Source organism: Aricia agestis, chromosome 5 (assembly GCF_905147365.1).
Source record: "Aricia agestis chromosome 5, ilAriAges1.1, whole genome shotgun sequence".
Lineage (NCBI taxonomy): Eukaryota > Metazoa > Arthropoda > Insecta > Lepidoptera > Lycaenidae > Aricia > Aricia agestis.
The window spans coordinates 1328368-1343996 of record NC_056410.1 but is presented as its reverse complement, the minus strand read 5'-3'; the positions used below and the strand labels follow the sequence as shown (position 1 = coordinate 1343996).

Sequence of the window (15629 nt, the reverse complement as noted above, 5' to 3'; positions counted from 1 at the left end):
TGTAAAAAAAATAGAGTTTCAGTTCGTTTTTTAAATTTTACCACAAAGTTTAATGACATTTTATTTTTCATTTAAGAAGAAGTAATCGAATTATTATTGTTTATTAGCAAAAAACAGCAATATAGTTTAAAAATTAGTATTAATATAGTTAGTGTGTAAAATATTTATTACAAAATATTGCAAAGTGTGATCACAGAGACTTACGACTGAAGCCATATTCCCAGCCTTAATTCCGAATATTGTAGTTAGAATATACATTGTTATATATAGAATTAAAGAACATCACAAAAGTATAGGTGCCTTGTTAAATAATGTAGTTTTGTATATAAACCACTGTGCTAATAAAGCTTCGGCCAAACCTGCGCGACCAAAGCGAGCGTCCTACCGCGCGGCGGACGCTGCTAATCTTATGGCAATGTGCACACCTGCGCGAACGCAATGCGGGACGTTCGCGTCGGCAGAGCGGGAATGAATCTACAGTTCGCGCCGTAGTCGCGCAGGTGTGCATGCCAGTTTCGCGTTGCAGACGCTCCCGAATCGCGTCCCGCGTTACTGGCGCGCAGGTTTGGCCGAAGCTTAAAGTATTTATACGGCCAAATACTATATAAACCTTGTCTTTGTCTGAGACATTGGAAAAAACACATGATAGATAAAGACAACGGACTTTGAAGTGAACGCTGCGTTAATATCCTTAATAATTAGTAAGGGGACATGTATATTGCCATAGTACTTCTTTTGAGCATGGTACCGCACCACAGATTAGTAGAGGAACAGATGAACTATATAGTAAAATTTCAATGTATTGCACTACTACAAGCATAAATTTGCATGTTTATTTATGTATACTTGTAGTAGTGCAAAGTGTCAGCTGACTATATAGCTGTTACTATTTAATATGTAGTGTATATCTTTTCCTCTGTGTAGCTACTGATCCAATAGAAGTTCAGTGTGGCAACACGGGATGTTTTAAATTTCCTCTTAAAATACAAACAACCCCCATTTTGTTAAATAAGAAACTTTTACAAGTATTCAGCATTATCAAGACATATTTTTTATTTCCGATAAAGTTTTATATTTACGTTTTATTTTACGTTGCCACACTGAGACGCATGAATTTTTTGTTATTTTACTTAAGTATATAAAAATATTCCAACACATTTGATTTGTATGATAAGCAGTTAATATCATCTAATCTATATTTTTTTTATTATCTTAAACTAAAAATTTTAGTGCACAAAAAAAGCTGCAGTTACAAGTTTAGCAAAAACAATTATTATCCATACCTGTAACATACCTATTATGAAGTATGCAATATGAAAGAACGCCCAAATAAAATGTGAAGACAGTGTTCTGGCAATCTCGAAATATATCAAATCAAACTTCGCATCAACGCATACTATATTGTGCGTTTTATGATGATATGCGTGACACATTATAATTGACAATAGTAGGTAACTAACCTAACAAAAATTAATCGATAATTTAAAAATGTCGAATCACTTCGTAAATTGCAATCGAAATTTTCGATTTCATACTGACATTTCAGTGGTGCCGGCGGTTTAAGATGGCCGCCCTTTTTTATCGATTCAACAGAGTCAATCTCTATTGACATAAGTTCCATTTCATGCATCAGACATTTTTCAAATGTTTTCGGAAAATTAATTTTATACTCCTATTTCACAAATTGTATATTAATAAGTTAGCATTTAGCAACTTTTCATTTTTATTCATTTACAATTATAGGAAATATTTGTTTTTGTAGATGGAATATAAATTATTACATTTTGATTTTTTTTGTTTTCTTGTAAAAATAAACCCGTAGCAAGGAACATGAAAACTGTCACCCATATCATCTTAAAACGCACAAACTATAATCGCGTATATATTATAAATTCATACCACCGCACACCAGTGACAAGTAGGGATTTAAATCGGCAGGATGATTACTTGTCTCGCGACAGCTATACGACAAACATACAACAGCACATACACTATAACTTCTGTCTCGCAATTTTAGTACAATATGATAATTTTGTTGCACAGCCGTCGCAAGATACGTAATCACCCTGCATGGGCGTAGCGAGGTACGGGGACATGGGGGGCAGTCCCCGGTCGCAGGAGCAACGTAAGTCGTAACGGAGCAATGTGGCTTCGCTCGAAGTGTTGAAAATAGACTGAAACTAATGCTTTTTATATTTTACAATCGCAACTGGATGAGTCTGGATGGCTCGAGTCCTTTGTCTGAATGTGTTTTACGGAAAAATAAATATCTTTTTTTTTTTAATAATGAATTTTATTAGCTAATCCAATAGTTATAACTTAACGTATTCAGAAATTTAAGCATAGACACCAACGACTCAATCACTCAGGATGATTGTAACAGAATATTCTCTAATAGGCCTCAACCAATTTTTTATGAAAATTTCATCTTATATATAAAATTCTCGTGTCACAATGTTAGTCACCGTACTCCTCTGAAACGGCTTTACTGATTTTTACCAAATTTTATATGCATATTCAGTAGGTCTGAGAATCGGCTACTGGGTACTTTTTATATTGATAAGTGCATTTGTTCAATAAATAATAGCAAATTATTACAATACGAGACTGACGGCGTCCATTGTTTGTGCGACGGGACAGCCGCGATGGTCGTTGCCATGGTGAAATACTTTAGTCACTTAAATAAAATAATATGAGCGAAACACTTTATATAGCAAAACAACGTTTGCCGGGACAGCTAGTAATATTATAAAAGTTTTCTCATTCATTCATTGATTCACTAATGTTATCCCGGCGTTGGAATACCAAATTGTTATTGCTAGCAATTTAAAAGGTAAATGCGATTAAATTGTACAGTAAAAATGAATTCCAAGTCGGGGTCCCTGATGACGACAGCCAATACCTAAGTGCTATCTCTATAATAAGCTCTTACTTTAGGCCCTAAAGTAAGAGCTTATTTTAAATAAAGTTTAGGGTCCGCCGTCCGCCGCCGCGCGTGTGACAGTCCGTCGCCCGAGTCCGCGGTCCGTCGCACGTGCCTGCGCTGCCAATACTATTTTTTTATTATACACACGCGAGCGCGCGCTTTAGGCGCTTTGCAGACGACGGGGCGGGGCGGGCCGGTCAGTTTCGCCGCGAACGATAGCACAAAGGGAATCCTATATAATTACCGACGGGTGCCCGGCGGGCACAGGCGGCGCATGTCCGCGGCTGCCCGCCGTGGATCACACAAACCAGTTTACATGCAGTAACGCAGACGGCCTGTGCTTTTTGTACGCGGCGCAGGCAGCCGCAGACATCGACGGGCGTACGCGGCGAAATTGACCGGCCCGCCCCGCCCTGTCGTCTGCTCAGCGCCTTATCGTTGTGTTTGTGCTTGCCTTTTTTCAGACAAAGACTGTTGTAAGCAGCTAGGTTTTCATAATAAATTACATTTTTTTTAGGTATTTATTCACTATTTTACAAATGTAAAATAATGAATAAATATTTATCCGTGTAATGTTAAGAAGCTAATTGATTGTTATTAATAATAACAATTAGTGCTCTTTGCTACAAGTTATTACTTTAAGATATGATAACGACTCATGACCCAGTGGCTTTTGGGAGTTGTAGTTTTCCTCGAGTATGTCATTCTTATAAAAGGAAGATAGCTATTATTCACGTACATAAAATGTCACCTCTGACCTTTGTTAAACCGCGAGCCGGCGGCTGATGTCAACGGTCATTACTGGACCTTCGCTTGTTGACAACCCATGGGCCGTGAATCGTCAAAATTTATTGATGTGCCGTCTCAATGCCACCCGCCCCGCCCGGAGAAGGAAAACGATCGAAAACCCATATTTGATGAATACATTTCGACTTGTTTGTCGCCGGCAAACAGCCGCGCAAATATTGAAATAATATTACAGTAAGTCAAGGCCACTTCTCTCATCATTCATTCAAAGACTCTCATTCTGTATGGTCGATTGTACACGTCAATGCGAATACTGCGCTACTGAAAAAACAATGAAGTTGCAGTGAGTTTGACGCATCTCTTTAGTGAGAGTACCTAGAGCTAGAAACCACATGTCAAGGTGCTCTTAAATTTTTAAGTTTTTTTTAACCGTTGCCTAAATCATTAAGGTAAGGCCAGGCAGTGTTTTGAGAGCTCAAGTTATTTACTTATATGATATTTTTAAGCTCCAGGAAAATTAATTAAACACAAAGTAATAAAGTAATATTTATTTCTAATTAGAAATGCAGTCGATATCTAATTAGATCAAAAGTAATATATACAATTTACAAACAAATAATAATAATTATTGACTAATCCATATAGCACGTTAAAACAGGCTTAAAGTTTAACATAACAATATTAGAGTGCCGACCAGACCGATAGCACGACTCGGTCAACACCTAACGTCAATACAACAAAAACAACTGGTGTTAACGGGATGTCCTATATGGAAGAAATGCAGAATCGTTTAGGCCACTAACCGGTGCAGGATGCTATCAAAATTGACATGAAATAGACTATAGTCCTCAGACGGCGGAACTTTCTATCTTATTTCAGTCGCTGTTCTGTCATACTGAATAGTGGCCGGTCCTAAATCGGAGTTCGTTTACTTTTTGGCGACGGGCAGGCCGGAGAACTGCTGGGGCGGGATGTTGTAGGTCACGAGTTGGGGCTTGGTCGTGTACGAGATGAACTCGGGCTTGGTGGTGTAAGTCACGATCTTAGGCTTGGTGGTGTAGGTGATGATCTCGGGCTTCGTGGTGTAAGAAATAATCTCAGGCTTGGTGGTGTAGGTCACGATTTTTGGTGCGGTCGTGTAGGTCACGATTTTTGGCTTGGTGGTGTAGGTGACGATCTTGGGCTTGGTGGTGTAGGTCACGAGTTGGGGCTTCGTGGTGAAGGTGTAGATTTCCGGTTTGGTGGTGTAGGTGAAGTATTCCGGTTTGGTGGTGACGGTCACGACCTGTCCCTGTCCGAAGACTCCACCGCCGCCGACCTGTCCCTTACCGAAGATTCCACCGCCGACCTGTCCGACCTGCAGACCCTCCTGTTTGATTCCGAGACTTTCGCCTTGAGCCTTTATCTGGCCTTCGGCGCCGGCCAACAGAGCGCCGACGTTGAACCTAGAGTAACGCTCGCTCTCAATGAGTCCGATGGCCCACTGGTACCACTCGAGGTCGAACTTGTAGAAGGCACCGATCTGGTTTCCGAGCTGTTCGCAGCCTGCAATACATGACGGGTGTTAAATATCGTAATGAATTTCGGAACTCGTTAAACGACGACAGCCGTCGTGAGACGACCGCTACTCACCAGAGTCCCAGGAGTAGATGCCTCGGAGCACGTAGTGACCGTCCTTGTTGGGGCAGGCGAGGGCGCTACCGATGTCGACCTGTAGCGAGGATGCAAAATAACATTTACAAAAATATTACAGAAGCCGTATTTATCAACGGAAAGACTGACGGGGAATCATGATCATTAGAACAGTGAAACCCGAAAAATAGTTATTCGCTAAAAAATTAAATTTTTGAAATTAGGCAAGCATCGTCGTTAGTTTTGAACAGAATGTACTCACAGAGCAAATGTTGCTGAGAGGGTTGGCGGGCTCGGCGCACACGCTGCTCTCCTTGTTGAAGTATTTCTCGAATTCGGGGTAGTACTTGTTGATTCTGGCCTTGCACTCTTCGGGCCTGATGAGGGTGACGTTGAGGTCGTGCATGATGGCACCGCGACGGTGGGCTGCAATGGGAATACATTCGATCGGTCAGATCTAAGCGTCCATACTGCGTCGCTAGTGACACGTCGCGTGTGGGAGCTAAATTACCTTGGAGGACTTCCTTGCCCCATCCGGTGACGACGCACTGGCCGTATGCGGTGGCGTATCCGAGTCCGAAAGCGCCGCCGATACCGGCACCTCCGTACAGAGCCTCGAAGGTCTCCTCGGCGGAGGGCAGGCAGATGGGGTACATGTTCTGGTTGAAGCGGAGGTTCTCGGCGAGGACGAGGATGGCGACATCGTATTGGTAGGTGCCGCTCTGGTAGTAGGGGTGGTACACGATGTTCTTGACCTGAGAGATCTGGTACGGCAGGGGCTCCTCGTCGACTCCCAACTTCCATTCACCACCCTTGATGAGGATCTTCTCGGGAGCGATTCTAAAAAGAGATTCAAATTGATAAGTCATTTCAGATATACGTACACAACACAATCTCTACTCCTTCGATCTTACAATTTCAAAGATCTAAACCTCAGAAGAAAACTTGAAATTTGTCGACTCACCCGTCGACGCAGGCGGCGGATGTGAGCACGACGTCGGGGCGGGTGATGACACCACCGCAGCGCAGGGTCTTGTCGTCTCCGTCCTGTTCCAGCACCATCGCTTGCCATGGGTACTGAGCGAAGTCAGCCTCTCCCTGGGCGTGGTTACCGAAAGGTTGGCGGCCCTACGAACGCAACACACCGGATTAACCACACGATTCGATTGTAATGAATGCAGAGCATTACATAATTTGATAACAGAAACCTACGTTTAAGAGACCGCACTGGGCTCCTTCGTAGTAGGGTTGGAGGAGGATCCTGTAGATGGATTGCTTGAAAGCTGCTCCGAGGCCGCCGACGCCGAATTCGCCCCAGCCTCCCTCGAGGTATTGACCCTGCGAAAACAGTCGACGTGCTATTAACGACGATTACTATTATTTACTACGCTGAGAATATCAAATATTAGCTTGACACAATACTCAGAAGATTAAATATTGGCCGTCAGTTCGAGGTACAAGACGAATGTGGCGAAATATAATACTAAACACTATCGAGGATATGTGATCGTGCAATTGACTTTTAAATACTCATAACTCTTCTTGATTGTAATATTTTTTCTCTTAACCTTTTGTATAATTTTGTGTTAAAAATGATATTTTGATTTCACAACATAATATAGCAGAAGATCCGAACTTAAATCGAATAAAAATATTTTTCATTCTACAGCTCGGTGAAGTCAATCTAAGTTCGGATCTTAGGCCAATGAAAAATAGGTACTTACGACGCCTCCCTCTTCAACGACGATGGTTTCGCCGGCTGTGACAAAGGAAAAATTGGTTAAAAGAGACCCCTGCTCTATATAATCTTATATCTTTAAACGAGTAATTCTTGTAAATATATAATTGGAATCTCGGAATCGGCTGTAACGATTTTCATGAAATTTAGTATATAGGGGGATTCGGGGGCGATAAATCGATCTAGCTAGGAATCATTTTTAGAAAATGTCATTAATTTATTCGTGTTTTATCGAATATGTCAAATATATTAATAATATGAGATGGCTTATTATATATATGAAATGAATTAGAAATAATAATATACCAGAAAGTTCTTATGACATTTTGTTAAAGTCATCTGAAAATATTTTTTATTAGAATACAATAAAATATTTTACCAGCTTCCAGCTGATCGATCGATCTCACCCTACAGGTTTTTAGAAATTTTTAACATTTATTGTAACAACGAGCTTTTGCCCGCGGCTTCGCTCGCGTTAAGAAGTATTATTATATACAAACTTTCATCCCCTATTTGAACCCCTCGGGGTTGGAATTTATCAAAATACTTTCTTAGCGGATGCCTACGTCATAACATCTACCTGCATGCCAAATTTCAGCCCGATCCGTCCAGTGGTTTGGGCTGTGCGTTGATAGATCACTATGTCAATCAGTCAGTCACCTTTGAGTTTTATATATATAGATTTAAGACTTGAAATAATTTATATAAAAAAGTCACTCACGGATTTCGTATTGTCCGACTCCAACTTCAGCGACCTGGGCAACTTCCTGCTGCTGTTCTGTAGACGAGTATCAGAATGAACGATATTATACCTTAATTCTGTTAGGACTTAGGTAACTATATATCGGAGTTAACAAGGAGCAGCCAGCAGGTACACATTGGGCGTTTTGAAGCGCGCGCTTTGCTAACGCGCGTTTAGAGAATACCGGATTCTATTGAAGCGTACACATGCAATCGCGCCAGTAACGCGCGCTTGCATGTGTACGCTTGCCTAATGTGTACCTGCTCTTAGAAGTTAGAGCCAGTCCACACGGCTCGTTGCGTTGCGTCGTCGCAACGCAAATATTTTGACGCATAGCTGGCCATACGGGCGCTGCGCCATCGCAGCGTTATTACGAAGCAGTCTTAACGTCAACACCCCCTCCCGCTACGTCTCGGGGGCTGCTGTCCGTCATGTGTGCGTTGCGACGACGCAGCGCGCCGTGTTCAGAACACTGGTTATTTGTATGTAAAACAACGCAACGGCAGTGCTGCGTCGACGCAACGCTGACGCAACGCGCTGTGTGAACTGGCTCTATAGTGTAAGAGAGTAGAGAACATAATTTATATTACGTTGGTAGATAGTGTTAGTCATAATAGTTGTTTCAATAATTTTATAAGCAAACGCCCGCACAATGTACTAAGTTTGTATAATTACGTTTGTGTGTATGTAGCAAGTGAGGTTAGTTGGTGCGTTAACTCTTGTGTTATTAACTTGCCAACTGAACTAAATATTAACTTACCAACTTTAATTCCACCGAGACCGAACTCCAGCTGACCACCGATGGCGGCAGGCTTGGGGGTGGTGCTGTCAACAAAATAACAATAGAATGTCTTAGTGTATAATCACACCATGCCGAAGTTCCGCGGCGGAAGTTCGGCATGATTCCGCCAGCAATATGTATTTTAAATTACCGATGACACATCATGCCGAAATTCCGTCGCGTTATATTGTATGCGTTTGAAATTGCTGATGTAATCATGCCGGACTTCCGCCGCGGAACTTCGGCATGGTGTGTTAACTTATGCCGAAAAAACGAATAAATTAATATTGAACTATTATGTTGATTGGAAAATATTATGTAGAGAGAATACAGCAATGCTAACTATGTATAGTCTATGTGGATACCGGTTGTTCTTTGCAGCGTTTTCTTCACATGTTTTTCACGCCTACTGCTTCTGAACAAATTATATGTTATGATCTATCTGGTACATCAGAAACCAACTCTACGAGGGTTAAAAAAAATGACGAAACACTTCGAGAAAAGTAGTAATAGTAGTGCCCTTGCGCTTCGCTTAGCTCGTCTCGGCGGGCGCACTACCGTGCACCGAGATTTCGAACTTACCGCGTTTGTTCGAGGATGAGGGTTCCGTTCTTGGGCTTGGGCTCGAAGATTCCGGGAACCCACTTGCCGATCAGGTCGGTGGGCCAGGGGTCGGTGTAGTTGGGGTCGCGGCAGCACTTGCCCAAACGACCGCCGTCCAGTCTGCAGTCCTGGAGAAAAGAGAATATTTGTTAAGTTTTAAGTGTCTAAACACACTAGGCCGAAAAAACGCGGCTGAAGTTCGGCATGATTACGCTAGCAATGTATTTTAAATTACCGATGACACACTATGCCGAAATTCCGTCGCGTTATATTGTATGCGTTTGACATTGCTAACGTTATAATGCCGAATTTCCGCCTCGTAACTTCGGCATGGTGTGTTTAACACTTAGGATATATTTTAAGGGATTTTTTTGTGATCATAATAATAATTATATATAATCAGTCCAGCAATTTAGAGAAGAATATTAAAGATTAGCATTATTATAAAAATTAAGTTCGGATTAAGTACATGCTTCAGTTGTAATCTCAACAAAAGAGATAGGTGCGAAAATTCCATGGACGGCTTAAGTTTGTATAAACTCTGTTATTTGTAAATTGAATGCCAATATTTCGTATTAATAAATGTTATAATAATAGTTAAAAAACTAAAAAACATTGTCATTGGAGCTCTTAATACGTATGCGAAGTTTCGAATTAATTAGACTACTGGAGATAGGTAAAATCGTGCTCAAAGATTCCGTTACATACATACAGCCCAGGCTTATAAAAGAGTGTTAAAAAGAGGCTTTACTCACGGTGAGGGGAGCGCTGTAGAGGCGCTTCTCGGGGGAGATGTTGACGACGACATCGGACATGACGCCGGCGGCCGTGCAGTACTCGAGGGGCGTGCACTTGAGAGCCGCAGAGCAGCCCGCTGGTGCTACAGAAGGAATAGAAAGGTAATAAAATATCTTACAACACTGTTGCTGCTATAAAGGAAATATAACATTATTTCACACGATAACTCTACGAATGATTTTAAAGTTTTCTTAGTGAATTTAATAAGAGCTTCTTACTTTTTGTCGTCACTTAACTATTATGAGACTTAACAGAAAGTTTTGTAATTGCATTGTTGGAGTAAATTCGGTTTGTTATTAATTGAATTGAAAGTAATCTAAAATTATAATGTAAAATTAGGAAAATTTACATCTAAAGGGCCATATTTAAGATAAAAGGTGAATTTGGAAACGGTCCCTTGAATTACGTTTTATTAAATGCTTTTAGAATACTTGATCTATTCTATTTCTCCCGAATTAAATTATTTGAATTTGAATAAAAAAACATAATATTATACTATCACTACAAAAGAAAAATCTAAATAGATAAAATCCCTTATAAGGGTCAATTCAGACCGCAACACGACACGTAGATGCATTTCTAGATTTGTATGGATTTGACAGATTTGCAAGACGTCCCACGCTCATGAAATCTGTCAATTCAGTACAAATTTAGAAATGCATCTACGAGACGTAGATCCTTAAGGTACAAGTTGGAAGCTGGCTACATGCAGTTGCAGCAGACGACGTGTCGTCGCGACACTACTGGTTTCTATTTATTTCTAGGAATAAGTGTCGCTAGCTTCATGTCGCTAGCTGCTGAGGGTATTTCATAGAAATAAATAAAAACCAGTAATGTCGCGACGACTCGTCTTCTGCAGTTGCTTCATGCCGCCCGCTGCCAACTGGCACTTTTAATGTTAAAAAAATCTTAGGTAGTAGAATTATTGTGAAGATTTTAAGAAAGAAATTATATGTAATACTAACCAGAGTTGTAGAGCAGCTGCTGCTCATCCAGCTGCAGCGCGGAGGCGCTCAGCGCCAGCGCCGCCACCACAAGGAGGGACCTCATATTACTGCACACACATACACTCATTAGAAAATCTGGACCCGACAGGCCTTGTCCTGTACAAATGTCTCAAAAACAAGCTTTACGAAATAAGCTATTAGAATCTGAACCATACTATAATACTTAATTGAAAAAAAAAACATTATAAATATCTAAAAAAACTATGTTTGATACTTGATGAGAATTATAAAAATGTTGTTCCAATCTTTAAAATATTATGTTTCTAGTCGTAGAAACCCATGTCGCAGAATATAACGAACGGAAACGAAGAAATTTATTATTTGTCGATAGTAGCAACGTCTTTAAAAACCGTTTATAATATTGCTTAAAATTATTAAATTTAAATGAAAAGTCTCGAACGAATAACAAATAAAGCCTTTGCAAAGAAAAAAAAAACACTGTTGCCAGTCACTGCTGAAAGCTTTTCTTAAAAATATTTCAAAGTGTTGGAATAATAGACCAAACCAACCAGAATAGTTTGATTTTCATAAAAAATTAAAATGATTAAATTAATTATTTTACAAGAACGCAAAGTTAACATATTTAATAATAATTATAATAGAAACCCGTTTTCCCTTGAAAAGCCAATACAATTTATTTCAAATGTCAGACATGGATTAAATTTATTAATTAGTTTTTATTATTGGAAAAATTAATAAGCATACTAATCTTAATACTCATCCATTTTATTGGAAGGAAGATAAAATAAAAAAAAAATCACAAGTCTTCGATTTTTTAATCTTCTTTCGTGCTCCAATACATTTTAGGAAAAGATGATTTGAAAAAAATCTAATATATATAACTTACTAGCTGTCCCGGCAAACGTTGTTTTGCCATATATATTTTTTTTTTGTATGAAAAATAGATGTTGGCCGATTCTCAGACCTACTCAACATGCTCACAAAATTTCATGAGAATCGGTCAAGCCGTTTCGGAGGAGTATGGCAACGAAAACTGTGACACGAGAATTTTATATATTAGATATGAATGAATTACTTTAATATGGAATATGAAAACTGAAACTGTCGCTCCAACTCTTCCTCCAACTGAACAAAGATAATGATCCATTGTAAACGACATCAACGCGCTCGCATGTGATACGAATTTCTTTACGAAACTCGTATTTTTGTTTTTATAAAATTAATAATACTTATTTCTAATTTAAGTATATAAAATTAATGCAATTAGAAAATTGATTATTTAATAATTTAATTAAAATATTTATTTTTCTAATCAGACTAATTAAAAATAAAATTATTGAAATAAAGATAAAATTTTATCAGCTCACGTATAAAGTAAATTAATTTTAGTTAATTAAAATAGGTCACAAATTGGAAAATGAACTCACATTCCACGCATCGCTCACTACACAACTGCAGCGGCTGCGCGGGCGCCGGCGCTCATATAACTCACTTCGGCTCCCCGCACCCCCCGAAACCCCCCACACCCCCCGGCTCCGGACCCCCGAGAACCTTCAACCTCGCAGTGCCTTAGAAACTGTAGCACTTTCGGTAGCTTCAGATAATGTCACATTCGTCAAGGTCAGATGAGCTTCCGCGCACCATTTCTTTTGAATCATCGCTTAATTTCATAATATAGGTAGTTCTTATTCAATAATCAACTAGCGGTCCGGTACGTGCTTCGCTACGTTAAAAGTGAAATATTAAAAATAAAAAAATTGGAATCTGCTTAATGCTTATGTACTGGTCAACACTGAAAAAGTTTCAATTTTACAGCAAAATCCCTGTTAACAAAACGATCTGCAATTGAAATACTTTCTTACAAAAATGTGATAAATGAAAAACCGTTCGACCGATTTTGTGCGAACTTCACATAAACCATAATATACTAAACAGTTCAAATAAAGCCTAAACGTTTGGATAGATGAGCCCGTTCCTGAGTTATATAACACTCCTCTTTTTTGTCGGGGGTTAAAAATAACAACGAAAATATCCACAACCGAATATACACGTATAAACTCCTCCTTTTTGGATTCGGTTAAAAGTGGCATTGATTTTTATCTATACGTATAGAATTATAGATATAAATATGGTGAAAAATTAGTGATTCAGTAAAAACGAACCGGATCAAGCGGATAAACCTCACGGCCTCACGGAAAGCCGTCCTGAAGTGACTTCCATTGTGTTTCGCCAAGCAAGTGAACAAAATTATGCATTATATAATAAATCATTACCCTCTTTTCTGGTTTCGCGTAGCCGGGTAGCACAGCCACAAGCCTACCAGTGTGGTCTTCATTGACCATGCGTATTACGTAAGGGAAAAACCCGAAATCTGTTCAAATCCACCAAAATTTGTAATTCAGGTCAGTTAATTTTCTTAGAAAATCCTCTTGTACTGTGTTTGATATTCTGTTAACGATAATTGAAGACATGAATAGATGAACCCAATAACAATTATTGTCGTTTCTTGGTAAAAAAAAATGTGGATTCAATATATAGCTAGATATATTAACCTCATGTTGAAGTAGGTAAGTTACAAGGTTTGTTCAAATTATAAGAGAACAAATGAGTAATTTTTCTTATGTCTTAAATATTAGTTACCAGCTTCATCAAATCATGTCTTTAAATAGAGTGTCAACAAACTTTTGTACTTGGATGAGCACACCATAAACTGGTATATGAGATGTCACAGTGAAACATATGTCCTTGGCGGTAAACAACATATTTGCGAGGATTTTTTCGGCGCGAGCTCGCAACACCAGGATTTGGTTATCAATAATATACATAATTTGAATAATATTATTAATGGTTTATTTTTATTAGTTCTAATTAAGTGATAATTTGTAGGTCTACGGACGTCATATTTTTAATTCCTTATATATAAATAGATAAATTTAAAATATCTAAACATTAAAGCAGATTTTCTATACCATTTACCATGATTTTGTTTAAGTTGAAATATAATATAGAGGTCTTTCTCGAGACCATCAAAATCAATTCAGCGGCTTCAGTATTAAGAGCTTATTGCCTGACACGATAGTTAAAGATCGTAGCAAAATAAAGATCTTAAAAAGGGTTTTTTTTTAAATTAATCGAACGAGAATGCGTCCTGTACGCCTGTGTCCTGTACCGTGTCTAACAAACGTAAAACGACGTTGTTAGAGCAGGATGTGGCATTCTCGTTCGATTGTTTGAGTGTCAAAACGGTTTGGTGGTAGGCCTCCTGATTGCACCTACCGTGTACAGTGGCATTAAAATTAGCCGTCAGTACTTTCTCGCCACTACACTCGATCGGTGTAATCAGGCCCATAGCGAAGGGTGATCGCTTACCATCAGATGATCTACCTGCTGCTTTCCTGGTTCATGTCATAAAAGGATAAATCGTATTGCGGTTTTCGGACCGCAGTACCTACTTATGGGATGCCAAAACGATTTTTTCGGTGCAGCGGTGACGTAACGGAGGTCAAGGATCCTCAGTTGACTTACTGCTCGTAAAACTGTGGAGTTTACCTCGGGAACAGGTTAAAGTGATCAATATAGTCATAAAATGACTTGTATTTGGTCGTAAATGTCCATCTAATAATTACATTTCCTTTGCCATTCACTACACTACCATCGCTAATCACGTAGTCTAAGTATTTTGACATACGTGACTCAGTCTAAAGGCTCGTACACAAAAATGCGATGAGATATTGCATCGTGTTTGGTGGCAAAAAATTTTCAGAACAATAATATAAAATACTAGCTGTCCCGGCAAACGTTGCTTTGCCATATAAATAATTTTTGGTATGAAAAATAGATGTTGGCCGATTCTCAGACCAGTAGGTCTGAGAATCGGCCAACATCTATTTGTGAGCATATTGAGTACAATATGCTCACAAAATTTCATGAGAATCGATCAAGCCGTTTCGGAAGAGTATGGCAACGAGAGAATTTTATATATTAGATTTTAAAAATAATTATTGTGTTTACGATGCGATGCGATTTGCAGTTATTTATGCAAGCCCTAATGGCCGTACTTAGATAGGTTTAATGACTATTTGTTTTTAATTTAATTAGGAATTTTATTGAAGATTTGTATAAGTATTGTATTAATAATAATTTCAATGCATTTTTTTTATGAAATAAGGAGGCAAACGCGCAAACGGGTCACCTGATGGAAAGCAACTTCCGTTGCCCATGGACACTCGCAGCATCAGAAGAGCTGCAAATGCGTTGCCGGCCTTTTAAGAGGGAATAGGGTAATAGAGGAGGATAGGGATGGGAAGGGAAGGGAATAGGGGAGGGTAGGGAAGGGAAGGAAATAGGGGAGGGTAGGGAAGGGAATAGGGTAGGGGATTGGGCCTCCGGTAAACTCACTCACTCGGCGAAACACAGCGCAAGCGCTGTTTCACGCCGGTTTTCTGTGAGAACGTGGTATTTCTCAGGTCGAGCCGGCCCATTCGTGCCGAATCATGGCTCTCCTACGTCTAATGTCAAGTTATCATTAAAATATATCTCTGGGTGCGGCCGTTGTTGTCACATTGGCCAGACATCTAGACGCCTACGTCATGCATAAGGTAAATAAAAAGTAATTTTAAAAAAGTTATTAATTTTTATACATAATATAGCAAGACTTAGACTTTTTATCAAACTACCCTTAGACAAATAAATAT

At 39.3% G+C, this 15629-nt stretch overlaps 1 protein-coding gene across 1 annotated transcript; it reads right to left on the bottom strand.

Moving 5' to 3' along the window:
- Positions 1 to 4206: 4206 nt before the first annotated feature.
- Positions 4207 to 12385, bottom strand: LOC121727397. The gene is made up of 13 exons (XM_042115229.1): positions 12363 to 12385; positions 10933 to 11021; positions 9925 to 10049; positions 9149 to 9297; positions 8546 to 8610; positions 7765 to 7821; positions 7030 to 7064; positions 6518 to 6643; positions 6270 to 6433; positions 5817 to 6145; positions 5568 to 5731; positions 5306 to 5384; positions 4207 to 5218 (listed from the first exon to the last, which is right to left on the bottom strand). Exons 1-13 carry the CDS (start codon positions 12371 to 12373, stop codon positions 4602 to 4604), a joined length of 2010 nt encoding a protein of 669 aa, XP_041971163.1. The 5' UTR covers positions 12374 to 12385; the 3' UTR covers positions 4207 to 4601.
- Positions 12386 to 15629: the final 3244 nt, after the last annotated feature.

Bases quoted from the DNA above. Each gene is read 5' to 3' on its own strand.
- LOC121727397 (XM_042115229.1), bottom strand. The intron at 7,065-7,764 runs GTGAGTGACTTT...CCTTTGTCACAG, and splicing joins AGTCGGACAATACGAAATCC to CCGGCGAAACCATCGTCGTT. The intron at 5,732-5,816 runs GTAATTTAGCTC...TTCCCATTGCAG, and splicing joins GGGCAAGGAAGTCCTCCAAG to CCCACCGTCGCGGTGCCATC.